General features: G+C 57.9%; 1 protein-coding gene and 1 long non-coding RNA gene across 4 annotated transcripts; one reads left to right on the forward strand and one right to left on the reverse strand.

Moving 5' to 3' along the window:
- Nucleotides 1-574: 574 nt before the first annotated feature.
- On the forward strand, nucleotides 575-10,947 carry CLK2 (CDC like kinase 2). Of its 3 annotated transcripts, none has more exons than XM_015650105.1 (13): nucleotides 575-734; nucleotides 2,794-2,963; nucleotides 4,433-4,667; nucleotides 6,359-6,452; nucleotides 6,799-6,865; nucleotides 7,171-7,287; nucleotides 7,507-7,673; nucleotides 8,083-8,177; nucleotides 8,469-8,598; nucleotides 9,282-9,364; nucleotides 9,589-9,668; nucleotides 9,859-9,949; nucleotides 10,302-10,947. In XM_015650105.1, the coding sequence occupies exons 2-13, from the start codon at nucleotides 2,794-2,796 to the stop codon at nucleotides 10,482-10,484; spliced, it is 1,512 nt and encodes a 503-aa protein (XP_015505591.1). In that variant the 5' UTR covers nucleotides 575-734; the 3' UTR covers nucleotides 10,485-10,947. The 3 variants fall into 3 exon arrangements, with proteins under 3 accessions (XP_015505591.1, XP_015505589.1, XP_033375625.1); XM_015650103.3 differs by having other exon boundaries at nucleotides 606-734; nucleotides 6,356-6,452; XM_033519734.1 differs by lacking the exons at nucleotides 575-734; nucleotides 2,794-2,963; nucleotides 6,359-6,452; nucleotides 6,799-6,865 and having other exon boundaries at nucleotides 4,500-4,667.
- LOC117245514 lies at nucleotides 8,590-12,274 on the reverse strand. Its single transcript, XR_004500246.1, has 3 exons — nucleotides 11,870-12,274; nucleotides 11,640-11,764; nucleotides 8,590-9,177 (listed from the first exon to the last, which is right to left on the reverse strand). It is a non-coding gene; the product is annotated as an uncharacterized LOC117245514 (long non-coding RNA).
- Between the last annotated feature and the right edge of the window lie 8 nt (nucleotides 12,275-12,282).

Genomic DNA, 12,282 nt, shown 5'->3' on the forward strand with positions numbered 1-12,282 from the left:
GGGCGGGGCCTCGGGATGGAGAACGCGCCCCCCCCGGTGCGGCCGCGCCCCCCGGTCCGGCCCCGCCACCGCCAGAGGAACCGGAGAGGAGCGGGGCTTCAATGAGAGAGGGGCGGGGCTTCCCCACCGGGACCCCGCCCCTTACTTCTAGCCCCGCCCCACCGCCGGCAGAAGGGCGAGAGGGGCGTGGCTTGGGGAGATAATGGGCGGAGCTACTGCCCGCGGTCCCCGCCCCTCCGGTCTAACCCCTCCATGGGGCGGGAACGGGGCGGGGCTCCCGGAGGCGATGGGCGGGGATATCAGCATAGGCCCCGCCCATTACACGGCCCCGCCCCTCGGCCCCCTCCCGCCGCCGTCAGGAGGGCGGGGAGTGGCCCCGGGGACGGGGTGGGCGGGGCTGTCGCGAATCGCGCCCCGCCCCTCGGCCTCGCCCGGCCCGCGCCGCTGGAGCCGGGAAAGGGGCGGGGCTTAAGGAGGGAGCCGGGCGGGACGAGCCGTTCTCGGTCCCGCCTCTCGGTTCTAACACCGCCCATCGGCCCCACCCGGTGTGACGCAGCTCCGCGGGCCTACGTGCGTGCGTACGTGCGCGCGTACGTGCGTGCGCGGCCCCGCGGGCTGGCAGGACCCGGATCGGCGGCGGCGGCGGCGGCGGGAGCTGGAGCGGGGCCCGGGGGCCCACGGCCGCCATCACGGATTTCCTGTGGGACAAGCGCACCGGGCTGGCTGCGAGGACGGTGCGGCGCGGCGGGGCGCGGGGCGGGGTGGGGTGGGTAGGTCGCGGCCGGTGAGGGCGCCGCGGGGCGGGCTCGGCCTGTGGGTCCCGGCAGGGCCGCGATGGGAATCGGTGGCCTCGGTGTTCCGGCGGGGCCGGATGGCCCCGGGGGACAGGGTCGGGGCCTTCCCGCCGAGGCCGCCCCGCCTTTGGGCCATCTGTCCCGGTGTCCCGGTGCTTCCGGCCCTGCACGGCGGAGGCCCCGCCCGGCGCGGCCGCCATCACCGTCCCCAAACCGGTTCCAGCCCCGCTGAGAAACGCCCCAGTGCTCGTTCCACGGAGACGGGGCTTGGCGGGCCGCCAGCGCCGCCTTCGCGCTCCCTTCAATCAGCGGCTGGAACGGCGAGGCTCGGGGGGAGCCCAGGGCAAAGCCCCACCGTGCAGGGGATACCGAGCCCGTGATCACCCCGGGGCCGGGGCCGGTTCGGCCTGTCCGAGCCCTGCCGGTGATGTCAGCGCAGGGCGGGGACGGGGACGCAGCCGGGGGCATTTTGGATGGGGGAAATTGCCGCGGGAGCATTTTGGGAAAAAGGAGTTTGGCCTTCTCTTCCGGCCCTGGCACAGTTTGCCTAAAAAAGCTGTGGCTGCCCTTTCCCTGGGGTGTTTAAAGCCACGTTGGACGGGTCTTGGAGCAGCCTGGGCTAGTGGAAGGTGTTTCTGCACATGGCAGGGGGTAGAACTGGGTGAGCTTTAAGGTCTCTCCTAGCAATTAACGTTCCATGATTCTATGATTTGTGCTTGGAACCAAAATCCGTGTGGGGAATGTTTGAGAGCTGTGGAGCACAGCCTGGCAGGGTCTGAGGGGCTGCACCCACTGTGCTGTCTCACCTCAGGGTCTCCTTGGCTTCAGCCTCTCATGTTCCCCCAGAGGGGCAGAGCTAAGGGTCTGCAGGGCTCTGGTAATGTCCACTGGGAAGGGAAGGTTTGCTCCTGGGTGGTTTCCCATGGACAGAGGGACATGTGTCACAAATCTCCTGAGTTGGAAGGGATCCACAGGCATCAGCAAGTCCTGCTTCTGGCCTTGCCAGGACATCCCAACAGCCACACCCTGTGCATCCCTGGGAGCATTGTCCAAATGTTCCTCGAGCTCTGGCAGCCTTGGGGCCAGGACCATTCCCTGGGGAACCTGGGCAGTGCCCAGCACCCTCTGGGGGAAGAGCCTTTTCCTCATGCCCAACCTAAACGTCCCTGACACAGCTCCAGCCATTCCCTTGGATGCTGTCACTGGTCACACAGAGCAGAGATCAGAGCTGACCCTCCTGAGGAAGCTGCAGCCCCTGAGATCTCCCCTCAGTCCTATCTGAACAGACCACATATCCCCAGCTGCTCGTCATGTGGCTCCCCCACCCTTGTGTCCAAGTGTAGATGTCACTTGGCATTAAACCTGAGGCATCTCTTGAGGAGCTGCTCTCTGGGCATCCATTACTGGTGCACAGGGACTCTGGTGATATCCAGGGTTTCATTTCACCTTCCCTCCGTTCTCCTTGGTGCTGCTTCCCTCCTTCCTGGGCAGCTTAAAAAGGGAAGGTGCAAAAGCTGTTCCTGGAGCTGTGGGCAGCAGAGATGGGTGTTAAGAAGGGATATGAACCTGGGAAACAACCAGGAGGCAAGTGGGTGGTCTCATCCTGTCCTGTGGGGCTCTGGGATCTCTCAGAGGTTCCTCCCCTCTCACTCAGATTCCCTGGCACACTAACACGTGCTGCTGGTGACCTCCCTGCTCTGCCCGGTTCCTGTGCCATGCAGCTGTTAGTGCAGCTCCTGCCATCCCCAGGGGTGGCTCACGGGGTCCCTGCCGTCCCCAGGGGTGGCTCACGGGGTCCCTGCCATCCCCAGGGGTGGCTCACGGGGTCCCTGCCATCCCCAGGGGTGGCTCACGGGGTCCCTGCCATCCCCAGGGGTGGCTCACGGGGTCCCTGCCATCCCCAGGGGTGGCTCACGGGGTCCCTGCCATCCCCAGGGGTGGCTCACGGGGTCCCTGCCATCCCCAGGGGTGGCTCACAGGGTCCCTGCTGTCCCCACAGATGCCGCACTCCCGAAGGTACCGCTCGTCGGAGCGCAGCAGCCGCGGCAGTTACCACGAGCGCTACCGGAGCCGCAAGCACAAGCGGCGGCGGACGCGGTCCCGGTCCAGCAGCAGCGAGCGGGACCGGCGGCACCGGCGGGAGGACAGCTACCACGTCCGATCCCGGAGGTGAGTGGGGCTCACACCTGCCCTGTTGCACAGAATCACTGAGGTGTTGGGTTGGGAAGGACCTCTGGGGTCACCCAGGTGGGTTTGGGATGTCTCCAGAGAGGGTGACCCCGTGCTCGCTCTGAGAAGCTGTTCCAGTGCTCTGCCACCCTCCATGGGAAGAACTTCTTCCTTGTGTTGAGGTAGAATGTGATGTGTTTTAGTTTGTGGCCATTGCTCCCCATCCTGTTGCTGGGCACCACTGAAAAAGAGTCTGGCACCATCCTGACCCTGCCTTGGAGATACTAATGTGCAGTTATGAGATTTAAGACTCCTCTCAGTCTTCTCCAGACTAACGAGGCCCATCTCTCACAGTCTCTGCTCATTAAGAGAGATGCTCCAGTCCCTTAATCATGGCCTAGTCATCCATCCTCACCCAGGTTCCATGTGACCTGGACCTGCTCTGAGCTGTTACAGCCTGGACAGTGCTTGTCACCAAACACAATCACTCCTCTCTTGGGGAAACTTCCCTGTCTGACCACCCAGGAGCCCCTCTGGCAGTGCCACTCCACCACCTGAGCTGGGACTGAGACCCCTTTGCAGTGCTTCAGTGACTCAAGTCTGTTTGACTCCATACCCACTCCACACTCCCAGTCAGACCAGTTTGCTTACTGGCTCAACCCCCATTTCTCACAGCAGTGTCAGATGTCTCAGTCCTTAAAAATAGTTTAATCTTGGTGCAATAACAAAGTAACAGCTCTAGCTGGTGCCTTCAAGGAAGGGTCCTGAGCAAAGGACCCACTGATCCCTTCACAGTGTCAGTTGAGGAAGATGTGGGGTCCTCAGCTCCGAGTGTCCTTCAGCGTCCCTCACCTGGCTGGGACACAAGCCCCTGTCCCCCTTGTTATGCAAAGGGTTGGCAATTCATGGCTTCTTGCCTTGGGCTTCCACCCCTCAGCTGCCAGTGCCCCTGGAGCTGCCAGCATTGAGTGTATCCCCTCTACTGTGCTTTTGTGAGACACCTGGAGCACTGCAAAATTTTGGTGTTCCCCATGTAATAAGGACATGGAACTGTTGGAACAGGTCCAGAGGAGGCTGGGAAGTTGTTAAGAGGGATGGAACACCTTCCCTATGGAGACAGGCTGAGAGAATTTGGGCTGGGAGAGTTTTCCAGCCTGGAGAAGGTTGTCACAGCACCTTCCGGTATTTAGAGGGGCCTATAAGGAAGGTGGAGAGGGATCCTCCATGAGGAACTGTAGTGATAGGACAAGGAGTAATGGGTACAAATTGCAAGAGAGAAAATTTAGGCTAGACATTAGGAAGAAAATCTTCTCTGTGATGGTGGTGAGATACAGGCAGACAGGTTGGATGTGGATGCCCCAAACCCGTCAGTGTTCAAGTCCAGGCTGGACAAGGAGATCTGCTCTAGTGAGAGGTGATCTTGATCCTCAAATCCATTCCAACGTTCCCCTCCACATCCCCCTGCCCAGCTACGACGACCACTCTGCAGACCGGAGGGCCTACGACCGGCGTTACTGTGACAGCTACCGGCGCAACGACTACAGCCGCGAGCGGGGCGATGCCTACTACGAGCCCGAGTACCGACATTCCTACGAGTACCGGCGCTCCCGGGACCGCGAGGGCAGCTACCGGAGCTGCAAAAGCAGCCGGCGTAAGCACAGGCGGAGGCGGCGCCGCAGCCGGTCCTTTAGCCGCTCCTCATCGGTGAGTATCCTGCTGTGCCACACCTGCCCTGTAACCTTTCTCTCCCAGGTGCTGAGCTGGGTAAGTAGAAAACTCACTTTCTAACGCTGTCTCGGACTCGGCTTGAACCGTGTGTTAGAGAACTTTTGGTGCAGAGCGTTCCTGCGCGCATCCCTGTGCGCCGTGGCTGGCGCTGCCCTGTGCCAGCTGGCCACGGGTGGCTCAGAGCCTCTCTCAGTGTTGCCCGCTCAGGTGGGAGGACAGGAGTGCCCCGCAAGGCTGGCGGGTTCCCAGGGTGGTGCTGCATCTCCTCCCGTTCGGTGATGCTCGTGGAGCGCTGTGTAGGAGCCCCAGCCAGGCAGGATTTGTGTGAAGCTCAAACAGCCAGCGCTCAGCTGGTCCCAGTCCCAGAGAGCCTGTGACAGGTGACTTGCCCCTGTGGGTGCCTGTTTCGGGCTGTGGCAGGAAGCCCCTGGCTCTGAGGGTTAGAACCTGCTCCAGAGCAGGATCCTCCTGGGTGGGCCCAGCTGATGTTGGGTGTCATGTGAGGGGCTTTGCAGAGGAGCAGAGCTTTTGGACCACTCAGCTCAGGTGGAGGCAGAACCATCCCAGGCTCTTCCTGGCAGCATTCCTGGCTTTCTCTTCTTGTCTGTTCTGCTGTTCACCTTCCACTTCTGTTAGACCTCAGACACGTTCTCTGCTCTGTGTGTGGAGCTCTCGTGTTGTCTGGTCTGTTCTGGCTCTGTGTCCAGGGAGGGGACTGGGGGTTGGATTTGGGTCCCAAGTCTGCTGGCCGGTTGCTCCCAGGTATGGGGACACTTAGCTGAGGAACCGGAGGCAGGAATTTCTCTTCTCTGGCATAAACCTCTTATCTGCCTCATCCCAGGCTGTCCCTGTTCCCTGTTGGGTTCTGCTTCTCTTCTGGAAGTTAGTCCTTCCAGGATCAGCTTCTTTGGGGGAGGGTCTAGGAAGAAGTGTCCGTCTTTCCCCAGGCAGTCACTGCAAACTTTCGGTTTTGGATGGATCATTGTATCTAGAGCTGCTTTTCTGAATTCTCAGAATTCATCTTTCCCTGAGTGTCGGGGCTGGGGGAAGCTGTGTGGGCGGTTATTGGAGTGGGATGGGGGTGCCTGTGGGGGCAGCCTGGGCTTGTGCAGGACCTCCTGGCACCTGCCTCCTGCTGCCCCTGCTCTGTGGCAGCCGTGGGGCTGCCGGGAGCCCCTCCCCGTGGCCTCTGGCCCTCGGCGTGCTCAGGCAGTCCCCAGGACCCGAAGGCCGGTGCTGTTCCTCTCTGAGCCCCCATGGGAGCGAGAGCAGCCGGCCCCTTCCATGCCCTCAGCTCCCTCACTCTGACAGCTCTGCTGTCACGCTGGTTCGGGTTGGGGCTGTTTGTAGGTTCTTTTTTTTCTTATTTTTTTCTTATTTTTTTCTTTTCCTTTTTTTTTTAATTTTTTTTTTTTTTGCTACAACGAAAAGCAAACTGTTTTTTTCTTTTCTGAGCTAGTGTGTTGTATCTTGACATGTTCCCTTGCAATATCCCTATCGTTATATATTCCTCTGTGCCGTATGAATTGGCTGGGAATCTCCTCCTGCAACCCCTCCTCAAACAACCATGTGAATTTCCAAACCAACCAATGCGTGACGCTGGCTGCTGCGCTGGTTTGAAAATCTGATTGGTGAATGATGAATTCCCTGTCTGCCTGGGCCAGCAGCGGAGTCGACAGAGCAGCAGAAGGGCCAAGAGTGTGGAGGACGACGACGAGGGGCATCTGATCTATCGCGTCGGCGACTGGCTACAAGAAAGATGTACAGCCAAATCGTAACATAATTTAGCTCTCTAGTTAAGCTCCCATCGCAGTCGCAGATCTGTCTTATCTTTCTGTTTCATTTTATTTTCATTGTTTATTAAAGAGAAACCCTCTCCTTTTCCTTCCCCTTTTGTTAAAGCTACGTTTATATTGTGTATTGTTACTGAAGTGCCAGGGAATTAGGGCAGCTGCCTTGTGCAGCCGGTGTCAGCCTTCCGCTGCTCCGGTCTCTCCAGCTGTGTGCAGGTTAGGTGTTGCAATGCATTCTCCTCTGCCCTGTGTATTGCTGCAGCCAGGTCCTGCTCCCTCTCTCAGCTCCTTCCCTCTCCTTCTCTCCCTCCCAGATGAGATTATCAGCACCTTGGGGGAAGGCACGTTTGGCAGAGTGGTGCAGTGCATGGATCACCGGAGGTATGTGGGAAAAGGAGAGACCACAGCTGGCAACGGAGCCTTTTGGGCATAACATGGGAGCCTGGGGGTGAAAATCAGTCTCTTGGTTTTCTGCTGCTCCAGGCTCTCACCCTCGGTGTTGCCCATGTGCTGGGGGAAGCTGCAGGGATGTTTTGTAGGGAGGGAAAGGGCACAGCTTTGGTGGACACCCCTTAATAATAACCTGCTTGAGCAAGGCTGGGGAGGCTGGTCAGAAGGTCCCTTTCACAGGGCACAGCCCCTCTTACCCACTCAGGACTCACCTTGTGCTTGCTGTTCTCCCACAGGGGCGGTGCACGTGTTGCTCTGAAAATCATTAAAAACGTGGAGAAATACAAAGAGGCTGCTCGACTGGAAATCAACGTGCTGGAGAAAATCAACGAGAAGGATCCCGAGAACACAAAGTGAGTGTGCTCTTGGTGTTCAGCAGGAAGGGCCAGTTTCAGGGCTGGGCTGGAACAAGTGCTTGGTGTTGTGTGGTTGAATGTGATCCTAGATAGTTTTGGAAGCATCTTAGCTTGCTGTGGGATACAGACTGAGCTGGGAAAGGAGGAGCCTGATGCAGGTGTGACCCAGCTGAGCGGTGCCTGCAGAGCTGTTACCAACTGGAATGTTTCTGTCAGTCTCTGTGTCAGGATGTTTGACTGGTTTGACTACCATGGCCACATGTGCATCTCCTTCGAGCTGCTGGGGCTCAGCACCTTCGATTTCCTGAAGGATAACAACTACCTGCCTTACCCCATCCACCAAGTACGGCACATGGCCTTCCAGGTGTGCCAGGCTGTGAAGTGTAAGTGTTCCCTGCTGCTCTCCCCTGCTCTGCCCTGACCTGGGGAGCTCAGTCAGTTCCACTTCTGCAACTGGTGGTCCAGAGCAAGAAGTATTTGTTGTGGTTCTGAGTCTGAGCCTTCCTGCCCCTCTGGGAATGAATCCTCTTCATTTTCTGATGCTTGTGGGCTGGCAGTAGCTCAGAGCACTCCAGCATCCACCCCCCTGAACCTTCTGGCGATCAATACAATAAATCTTTGTGCTTCTACTGGAGCATCATGGCCTGGGCTTTGCCTGGCTGTTCACATCCAGGTTGAAATGTGGGTTAAGCTGGTGCCAGTATGAGCAAACTGTACCAGTGATGGCTTTTTGGGGGGTGCAGCCTTGCTCTGCTACTCTGCCCTCACCCCTGATTGTCTTTGCTCCCTCAGTTCTGCACGACAATAAACTCACCCACACTGACCTCAAACCAGAGAACATCCTCTTCGTGAACTCTGATTATGAGCTCTCCTACAACCTGGAAAAGGTAACACTGCCTCGACTTGGGTCTCCTCTTGGATTCTTGGTGTCCCTGACCTTGCCAGAGGGGTCAGACACAGCCCCAGGGGATGTGGACTCCCTGCAGTCCATCAGGGCTTCGCATGATCTGCCAGTGCTGAGTGAGCCATGGTGACCCCAGGTGTAGCTGGCTGGTGGTGGGAGCTTGTTTGGGGCTGAGCTGTGGGGCTGCCAATGCTTTCCCCTCCCGTGGTGTCCTCAGCTATGTAAGGAAGGGGCTGGAGCTCCCTGGTGATGGATCCCATTCTGCCCCCTGCAGAAGCGGGACGAGCGGAGTGTGAAGAGCACGGCCATCAGAGTGGTGGACTTTGGCAGCGCCACATTTGACCACGAGCATCACAGCACCATTGTCTCCACCAGGCACTACCGGGCCCCTGAAGTCATCCTGGGTAGGTGTGCCCCAAGAGGGCACTACCCACTTTTATTTTGCTTTGAGTTTTGGGCTTCCACATCATTCAGGAGCTTTCTGGGTTTGCCCTGGGAGATGGGAAGTGCTTTATTGAACAGCTCTGCAGTGCTGTTTCCTGGGAAGGCCATGGTTACACACCTGTCATTATTCTGGGTTTGTTCCACCTGGAGAAAAGGAGGTTCAGGGGGAACCCCTCTCATTCTCCACAACTTCCTGATGGGGAATTGCGCTCTGCTCCCAGGGAGCAAGGGACAGGACAAGAAGAAATGGCCTCAAGTTCTTCCAGGGTTGGACATCAGGAGGAATTTCTTCCTGGAAAGTGTGGTCAGGCATTAGAAGGGGCTGCCCAGGGAGGTTTGGAGTCCTTGGACATTCCCAGGAAGGGCTCGATGTGGCACTTGGTGTCCTGGACTGGGTGTCAAGGTGGGGATTGGTCACAGAATGGAGTTAGTGATCTTGAAGGTCTTTTCCAACCTTGATGATTCCATGGTTGTCAGCTGCTGGTTTGGCATTGCTGCCAGCTCGGCAGTATATTGCCTGCAGAGCACCAGGAGCCTGGCTGGAATAGGACATGTTTTTTCAGTTATTTATTTTTAAAAGGAAGAGGGATTTGAATTCTTGGCTTGTAACTGGATTATTTATTTAAACAACATTGTTTTTCAGAGCTTGGCTGGAGCCAACCCTGTGATGTGTGGAGTATTGGCTGCATCATCTTTGAGTATTATGTGGGTTTCACCCTTTTCCAGGTGAGAACTGTGTTGTGTGGGTACTTCCCAACTGGGAGATGATGCTGGATTCCCAGCACAGCCCAGAGGCCTGGAACTGATGGGGGTCCCTCCATCACTGCAGTGTTGTAGAGATAACCCGAGGTGTTGGCTCAGAAGGGGTTCTGGGTGGGGGAATACCCAGGGCTGGAGGCAGAACCACTGGAATCTATTCCATGCCTTCCCTTTACATTCCTCCCTCCCAGACACATGACAACCGAGAGCACCTGGCCATGATGGAGAGGATCTTGGGGCCAATTCCTTCTCGGATGGTCCGGAAGACAAGGTGAGCAAGGCCAGCTGGGCACTGCAGGTTTGCCAACCCTCCTGCTCCAGGGACAGTGGTTCTCCCTGGGGGATCCCACTTTATCTGCTGAGCCAGCCAGCTGTGTCCCACTGGGGCTGGCACCTTGCTGCTGCTGCTGGAGGGTGTGTTGTGCTCAGGTGTAACCTGTTCCCACCTGTTCCTCTGACAGGAAACAGAAATATTTCTACCACGGCCGCCTGGACTGGGATGAGAACACCTCAGCTGGACGCTATGTCCGGGAGAACTGCAAACCGCTGCGGGTAAGGCAGCTTGGCCCCTCCTCAGGTTCTCCCTCTGGGCAAGCTTGGGCCAGCAGAAGGCTCAGACCAGTGTGGTTGAGGGGAACCTTGGCTGTCCCAGGAATAGGAAGCTGCAGCAACCTGAGCTTAATCTGAAGTGGAGGACAGAGAGGGTGTGGAAAGTTCAGGAAGTGCCTGGGGAAGGGAGGGTGCGTGAAAATCTGTCAGTTCTGGGTAGAGGAGCACAGAGTTCAGCTCCAGGCTGAGTGATGGTCTGAACACACCAGCCTTTCCCCAGCTTAGCCTGTGAGCCCAGGGAACATCCCAGGACAGGGTGTAGCCTTGAACCTCACCTTCCCCCTCCACCTGGCAGCGATACCTGACCTCGGAGGCCGAGGACCATCACCGCCTGTTTGACCTCATCGAGAGCATGCTGGAGTACGAGCCGTCCAAGCGTGTCACCCTGGCCGAGGCCCTCAAGCACCCCTTCTTTGACATGCTGGGCATGGAGCCCAGCACAAAAATGTGGGACTCGAGCCGGGACATCAGCCGGTGACGCCACAGGTGCCAGCCAGCCCTCGGATTCTAGCCCCCGTGGAGGCCTGTGTGATTTCTATTCAGACACTTGGTGCTTTTTTTTTTTTATACATGAGATGAACTTCCTGGACACATTTGTAAAGCTGTTAATATGTGAGATACTGTAAATAGCCCAGATTCTCTGTCGGCCTGGGAGCACCACGGGCCTGACCTGCTGTCGCTGCTGCCGTTCTCGTGAGGTGAGGGGGCCTGTGTGTCCGTGCTGTAAATACCTCTCGTGTTGCTTTGTCTCCTGTTCTGCCCTCCTCGGTGTAAATACTCCAGGACTTGCAGCTCTCTGTAGCTTATCTGTTTCCTTGTAAGTTATGGAACTGGTGGGACTGCATGGGAATTATTTTTTGGATCAATGTCATAGCCCATCCCCACACCAGAGTTTTATAAGAATTTTGTACAGTCTTTGTGAAAAATAAAGATGAAGTGAATAAAGCACCTCATCTGGGTTTGGCCCGACAGCAGCTGCTTGGGGTCGTTCTACTGTGCCCTGGGGGGGGAAGGAGAGGGATGAAAGGAACTTTGTGGTCCAGCTCTATCCACCTGCACCATTCCTCCCAAGCCTACACTGAGTAGGAGCTGCTTTTGCCTGTCAGGGCTGCAGCAGGACCTGAGTAGATGCTGGTGTGGGGGGCAGAAAACCATGGACTGGCCCTTTCCTTGTGCCCTGGGTCCAGTGTTGGTGTGGGAGGCAGGGAAAGGACAGTGGAGCCCTTCCCTGGAGAAACCTCTCAGCCTTAGGGGGGAGCACTGGCTGCTGGTGGTGGCTGTTGGGCTGTCCCACATCCAGCTGTCCTATATCTGCCCCAGGGCTGTCTTGTGTCTTCTTGGCTCTTCCCAGCTCTGCAGGGAGGCTGGGCCTTGCTTTGGGCTGGTCCCTGGGCAGGTGGGGCTGTGTCACAGCTGATGGCAGGGGAGAGTGTCACTAGGGTGTGGGTGACAGATGTGCTCTGCTTAACGCTCTGCTGTGGCACCGTCAGGCTCTGCCAGGGTGTCCTGGCCCTTGGCAGGCTGTCACTATGCAGGGGGGGAAGGAAATGTCTGGTTTCACCTGGAGTGGGTGTGGGGAGTCTCGGGCAGGGTGACACTGAGGGCTCTCCATGGGCTTGTGATCCCAACTCACCGAGCTTGGGCTGGGAGCCCTCACTCGCCTCCTGAGGCTGCAGAGGCAGATCCTGCCCAGTGCCCGTGTGCCCAGCCCTGCACTGAGGCTGGAGGAGAATTCAAATGACTGTGGTCTGCCTTAGACTATAAAGAAAATACCAAATTCATGCTGGTGTGTCCAAAACCCAAATCCACAGCTTGTACCTCTGCCAGGAGCAGCTCCAGGTTTGGGTTGAGGTGGGAGCTCACCTGTGGGGTTCATGTGTCACTCCAAGTCTGTTCAGAGTATTTTCAGTCTGCCGAGCACTGGGAGCTGGGGGGGGACAGGGTGCATGTCCTGCCCCCGTGGTGCTGAGGAATCCCTGTTCGGGAGAGGGTCACTGTGCAGTCCAGGGGCAGCTGGACTGGATGGATTTGGAGATTCCTATAAATAACTGGTCCAGGAGACACAAGAGAAATTCCCCAAGTGCTCGTCGTGCCGCAAGTCCCTCGCTGGCTGTCGGGGCGGCTCGGTGACAGCTGCTGGAGTGGCCCCCGGGATAACGCCTGGGGAGGGCGAACGGCACCGGGCCGCCCGGTAAGAGCAGGGAGCCTCTCGGGGGGACACGCAGGAGGAGCCGATGAACCGGGGGGCGGTGGAGCCCCAGAACCGGGGGGCGGTG

The sequence above is a fragment of the Parus major genome, chromosome 25LG1 (assembly GCF_001522545.3).
Source record: "Parus major isolate Abel chromosome 25LG1, Parus_major1.1, whole genome shotgun sequence".
In the NCBI taxonomy this organism is placed as follows: domain Eukaryota; kingdom Metazoa; phylum Chordata; class Aves; order Passeriformes; family Paridae; genus Parus; species Parus major.